General features: G+C 49.8%; 1 protein-coding gene across 1 annotated transcript in view; it reads right to left on the bottom strand.

Moving 5' to 3' along the window:
- Qrich2 (glutamine rich 2) overlaps positions 1 to 4,006 on the bottom strand; it is a 28,042-nt gene extending 24,036 nt beyond the window's left edge. Inside the window, exons 1-2 of the mRNA XM_037201059.1 lie at positions 3,134 to 4,006; positions 2,946 to 3,032 (exon numbers count right to left, since the gene is read on the bottom strand). Coding sequence (XP_037056954.1) covers positions 2,946 to 3,032; positions 3,134 to 3,778 — 732 coding nt within the window. The 5' untranslated portion in view covers positions 3,779 to 4,006. The remainder of the gene's footprint in view (positions 1 to 2,945; positions 3,033 to 3,133) is intronic.
- Between the last annotated feature and the right edge of the window lie 2,232 nt (positions 4,007 to 6,238).

Consider the following 6,238-nt stretch of genomic DNA (forward strand, 5'->3'; position numbering starts at 1 on the left):
GTGTTCAACTAGAGCTGATTCGTTGTGTGCCCCCTGGTGCTCACAGGATGGAGTCACAGGGATAAACTTCCCCCTCAGGAAAATCCAAGGCCAAGTCCAAGTGTCCCCGGCTGCTGTAGCTTCCATCTGTAACGATGGGACACCGGTGTCTGACTTCCTTCCCTCACCCAGGATTGACCCTTGGGTCTCAGTATACACTACCTGATTTCTTTATTCTCTCTGTAGGGGGTGGAGGCGGCTCTGGGTCCGTGGAGTCCTGAATGAATGTGTGCTATTGTGTGTGACATACCCCAGAGCCTTAGAACCAGAGAGGAATGGCAGCCACCCCCGACCCCCATCAGGCTCGGGGCAATCGGTGTGTTCACAGTATGTGCAGAAAACACCCACTGTAGCACGCCTCCTCGCTGGATATTTACACACTGAAGGCTGCTGCCCTACAGACTGCTCCATCTGAGACTGACTAAAGCTGTTTGTCTGTGTACAGTAACTCCTTGCTCAGCTGAGCTTTGGGGAGGGCATGGTGATTTCTCCTCCTGAGAGCCTGGACCACTCAGTCCCAGCTTTCTCCCCCAAACCCCCGACTCCTACCCTCTTCTGTGTGTTGTGTGGCCCAGCGCTCCTCCACTCCCCAGGCTGGCCTAAAATTTACCGGAGCTGACTGGCCTGGCCTTGAACTTGCAGCAATCCTCAATTCTTAGCCTCCCAAGTGCTCTTGGGATTAAAGGCAGTAACTACCATTCCTTATTTACTTTTTATTAATTTGCTTTGTGTGATGGTTTGAATAAGAATGATCCCCATAGGCTCATATATTTAAATGTTTAGGGAGTAGTACTATTTAAGAAGGACTAGGGGCTGGAGAGATGGCTCAGAGGTTAAGAGCACTGGCTGCTCTTCCAGAGGACCTGAGTTCAATTCCTAGCAACCACATGGTGGCTCACAACCATCTGTGATGAGATCTGGTGCCCTCTTCTGTGTACATAATAAATAAATAAATCTTTAAAAAAAAAAAAAAAAGCACTAGGAGGTGTGGCCTTGCCAGAGGAAGTGTGTCACTGAGGGTAGGCTCTGAGCTCAAGCCAAGCCCGATGTCTCTTCTCCTGCTGCCTGTGGAGCTGGCTGCAGAGCTTTCAGGTAGTTCTCCTGCGTCATGCTCTGCCTGTGTGCCGCCATGTGCCCCACCAAAACAATGGACTGAACCTCTGAAACTGTAAGCAAGCCCAAAGATTAAATGCTTTCTTTTCTCCCCATTTTTTTTAAGCCTGGCATGATCAGACACCAGCCGGCCTGGGAATTGAACCTGGGTCCTCTGGAACATCAGTCAGTGCTCCTAACCACTGAGCCATCTCTCTCCTCAAATGCTTTCTTTTATAAGGAAGTCATGGTGTCTCTTCACAGCAACAGAACACTGACTAAAACACATTGTTTGCTTTGACACAGGGTCTCACTGTGTATCCCTGGAATAGCTCTGTAGCCCAGGCTAGCCTCAAACTCAAGATCTGCCTGACTCTGCTTCCCAACTGCTGGGATTAAAGGAACCACTCCAACAGAATAGGCTCTCTCTCTCTCTCTCTCTCTCTGTATGTTTTGAGACAGGGTTTCTCTGTGTATCCCTGGCTGTCCTAGAACTCACTTTGTAGACCAGGCTAGCCTTGAACTCACAGAGGCCACCTGTCTCTGCCTCTTGAGTGCTGGGATTAAAGGTGTGCGCCACTATCACCCAGTTTATTTTTTTAATAGGGAATTATGTTCCTTTTTAAAAATGATTTTTCTTTTAATTTTTTTCATTTTATTTTTATGTGCATTGGTGTTTTGCCTGCATGTATGTCTGTGTGAGGATATTGGATCCTGGAACTGGCATTATAGACAGTTGTGAACTGTCATATGGGTGCTGGGAATTGAACTCAGGTCCTTTGGAAGAGCAGCCAGGCTCTTAACTGCTGAGCCATCTTTCCAGCCCTTATAGTCTCCATTTTAATTAAAGGAGAATTCATTTTAAGAGTATTCTGTGATGTCAGCTACCCTCTACGTCAGTGCTAGGTCAGTTTAGGTTTTATAGGTATTCTGATAATTTTTTAAAGATTTATTTATTTTTATTTTATGTGCATGTATGTCTGTGTGAGGGTGCCAGAGCCCCTGGGATTGGAGTTACAGACAGTTGTGAGCCACCATGTGGGTGCTGAGAATTGAACCCAGGTCCTCTGGAAGAGCAGCCTGTTTTAACCTCTGAACCAGGTCTCCAACCTTGATAGGTTATTAACGGCCCTAGGAAACAGGGGGTGGGACTGCAGAGGCGGCTCAGCAAGTCAGAGCACTGGCTGCTTTGTGGTTCGTTTGTTTTTTTCCAGATTTATTTATTTACTATGTATAGTGTTCTGCCTGCATGTATGCATGAAGGTCAGAAGAGGGCACCAAATCTCATCATAGTTGGTTGTGAGCCTCCATGTAGTTGCTGGGAATTGAACTCAGGACCTTTAGAAGAGAACACTAGCTGCTTTTGTAGAGGACCAAGGTATGGTTCCTTGTACCTACACAGTTGCTCACGATATCTGTAATTCCAGTTCCAGGAATCTGACGCCCTCTTCTAGACTTCTCAGGCAGTGCATGTATGTGGGTGTACATACAGGCAAGCAAAACACTCATACACATAAAAATAAAAATAAATCACACACAATAAAAATGAACCAGGCAGTGGTGGCACATGCCTTTCATCTCAGCATTCAGGAGGCAGAGGCAGGCAGATCTCCGTGAGTTCAAAGCCAGCCTGGTCTGCAGAGCGAGATCCAGGACAGCCAGGGCTACACAGTGAAACCCTGTCTCAAAAAACAAACAAAAACAAAAAGAAAAAACCCACAAACAAACAAACAAAAAGAAATGAAATGAAAAAGGAGGGGAGTGTGGCAAAGGACCACCCCTCTTGTGAAGTGTGGTCCCTAGGATGCCCTCACCTGGGCACTCAGTTCAGCCTGCACCTTCCGGTGGGCTTCTTTCAGGACTTTTATGTCTTCTACGAGGTCTTGGAGCACATTCATGGGCTGCAAGAGAGAGTAGGAGCTGTGAGGCCAGACCTAGCACACGCCTTCCCAGCTTAGGGACTGGGTATCCTGGAGGAGCCTCTGTAGGTCAGTGTACCCACCTTGGATGGGCTGATATCTTTCTGAGTCTTCGAGAGCCTTGATTGTGTCACCTGGGGGGACACCCCAACTGTGGCCTCAGGCTTCTCCTGTATCTCTATGGCTTCGTAGATCCGGGTGGACTTTGTCGGAGATATCTGTGGGGATATCTGTGAGGATATACGTGGAGATGTCTGTGGGGATGCCTGTGGGGGCACCAGAGTCATCTCCTCTTCCAGCCTTTGGAACTCCGTGTAGAGGTCAGAGACTCCGGAGATGTGCTCCACGTGTGTGGCAATGCCCTGCACTTTGTTGTCCATGTTCTTAATCTGCTGGCTGAGGTCCAGTACCTGGGTGCCCAGGTCCTTCACCTGGCTCTCCAGTGTCTGCGGAGGCAGGGACGGTCTGGACAGACTCCGGCGCCTCTCTTTGCTGCTTGGCACATGCGGGGTGCTAAGGGAGCTTCGGACCACATCAAGGGAGCGGCCAGACTCAGCCGACGGGGAGTGGAAGTCAATAAGTACCCCTTGGAGGTTGAGGCTCTTGAGCATGGCCACTATCAGTGTGTGCAGGGCCGTGAAGTTCACCGCTCCCACCTCCGGAGTGCCGATTGCCAGGTCGGCCAGCTCCCGGAGGGAGACTCTGTTGGTCGCTAACGACGGCGGCATCGTGGGCTCTGTTGGGATCCGTGGGAGGCTCAGGGAGGAAGGGCGACCAGGCGCCCCCCGCTCCTCGCAGGTCTACCGGGCCATCGGGCTCTCAGCAGTGACTCGGCTTGTGGGTTTGTGGCCTCCAAGCTGGAGCCCTGGGCTCCGCTCTCCTCGTCCTGCTCTCGGCCAGTGGACGTTTGGAACGAGGGCGCACGGTTTGCCGCCCCGCGTTGCTGAGGCGCGGGACTACGGAGATTCTAAGAACGCAGGCTGGGGTCAGCCCTTACTGCGACCATACTTTAAAACTACAGGGGAGGCTTTGGCAGCACCCCAGGGTGCCTCCAGTTTTTCAGTAATGCTCCCAAGGAAAGGGCAATGGGACTGGGCCAAGAGCATCTGTTTGCATTACGGACAGGCCGGTTTGGGAGGACAGGCTGCGGCTGCGGTGGCCTTCTGTGGGTCCACCAGACTGCAGCCCAACACAGGAAGCCAGATCCACGTGCTCTTGTAGGCCACCAGGCACATAATGACTTCATGGGCGTCACCGCGACCTGCATGTAGGCCGACAGGTCTAAGGGATAGAGTGCTGTGCTGCGTGTGTGTGTGTGTGTGTGTGTGTGTGTGTGTGTGTGTGTGTGTGCGCGTGCGCGCGCGCTCGCCGAGTCTCTTCGTCTCTTAGGGGCCGTTTCTAGATAATTTTGCTCACTCGAGAGACAGGCAAGGCTGCCCTAACCTCATTTAGTTCAAAACAGGAGTCCGGGGCTCTCAGCTGAGGCATTCTTTCAGAAAACACAGAAACAGAAGTAACAGGCAGTCAAGCTCAGGAAAGGAAACCTACCATGGCAACAAATTGAGATTTGCTGTTTAGTCTGAACTGGCATCATTTTGACTGAGGGAATTCTCACTATTCTATTTGCATTGCCTGGCAACAGGCAACTTTCTAATCCTCTGGACATTTGTTCTCCGACCTTGGAACAGTGGTTCTCAACATGTGGGTGGTGACCCCTTGTGTGGCATATCTGATAATTTATTTACATTACAGTTCATAACAGTAGCAAAACTATAGTCATGAAGTAGCAATGAAAATAACTTTATGGTTGGGGGTCAACACAACATGAACTATATTAAAGGGTCACAGCATTAGGAAGGCTGAGAACCATTGTCAAAAGCGGGTGGTGCCATCCCTGGGCAGGTGACCCTGGAGTGTATAAGAAAGGTTTGCTTACTTTATTTTTGGATTTTGTGAGACAGGGTTTCTCTGTAGACACAGCTGTCCTAGAACTCACTCTGTAGACCAGGCTGGCCTCAAACTCAAGAGTTCCGCCTGGCCTGCCTTTGCCTCCTGAGTGCTGGCATTCAAGGCGTGCACCACCACGACCCAGTTTAGACTTGTTTATTTTGAAAAAAGATTTACCATGAGTGCTGTGCCTGGTGCCCACAGAAGCCAGAGGGCGCCCTGGACCCCCTAGAACTAGTTACAGATAACTACCATGCAGGTGCTAGGAACCAAACCTGTGGAGAAACAGGAAGCGCTCTTAACTGCTGAGTCATGTCCAGTTCCCTTCAAGTTCAGTTTTTGCAAAATGTTAGTGGCCACAGTTATGACGCTATGATGTAGTCAGCTCCCTCCGTCTTCACGGGTCCATTTTTCACATCTCTGAGGCTTAGCATCTTTGACTTTTTGCTGGCACTGAGCATCAAGTCTGAGGGCTAGAATATGCTAGGCAAGTGCTCACTGGCCCGCAGCTACCCTCGTCAAACACATCAGGGATGACAAAAACAACAGGCAGGTGGCATCTTCTAACCCAGGACTGTCTGCTCTACTACTGCTTCATACATCTTAAAATACCTATTCTTGAAACCGGGGTAAATGAAAATATTAACTGGAAATATAAATGTAACTTTAGAATTGAGGACCCGAGTTTTCATCTGCTTTTGTACATGCAGATCAGAGGTCAATCCTGCGTTCCACAGCAACCATCCACCTTGCTTTTTAAGAAGGTGTCATAGGACCTGCAGTGCCAATGAGGCGAGGCTGGCTGCCAACAAGCTCCAGGCGGTCTCTGCCTCTCTGATGCTAGAATTACAGTGTGTGCTCGCATGTCCGGCCTTCTATGGAGGTGCCAGTGATGGTACTCAGTCCTCCTGCTTGGGAGGCAAGCACTTTACTGAATTAACTCCCTAGCATGCAATTGCAGATAGACCTAGCAGAGACTAGTTATCTGTTTACCTTGACTAGTTAAGAATGAGCCTCATGGGGTTGGGGATTTAGCTCAGTGGTAGAGCGCTTGCCTAGCAAGCGCGAGGCCCTGGGTTCAGTCCTCAGCTCTGTAAAAAAAAAAAAAAAAAGAGCCTCATGGCACACGTTTTTAATTTCAGCACTCAGGAGGCAGAAGCAGGTGGATCTCTTAAGCTCGAGGCCAGGGTGAGATCCAGGACAGCCAGGGCTACAGAGAAACCCTGTCTCAAACAAACAGC

The sequence above is a fragment of the Peromyscus leucopus genome, chromosome 8b, assembly GCF_004664715.2.
Source record: "Peromyscus leucopus breed LL Stock chromosome 8b, UCI_PerLeu_2.1, whole genome shotgun sequence".
NCBI classification, from domain to species: Eukaryota; Metazoa; Chordata; class Mammalia; order Rodentia; family Cricetidae; genus Peromyscus; species Peromyscus leucopus.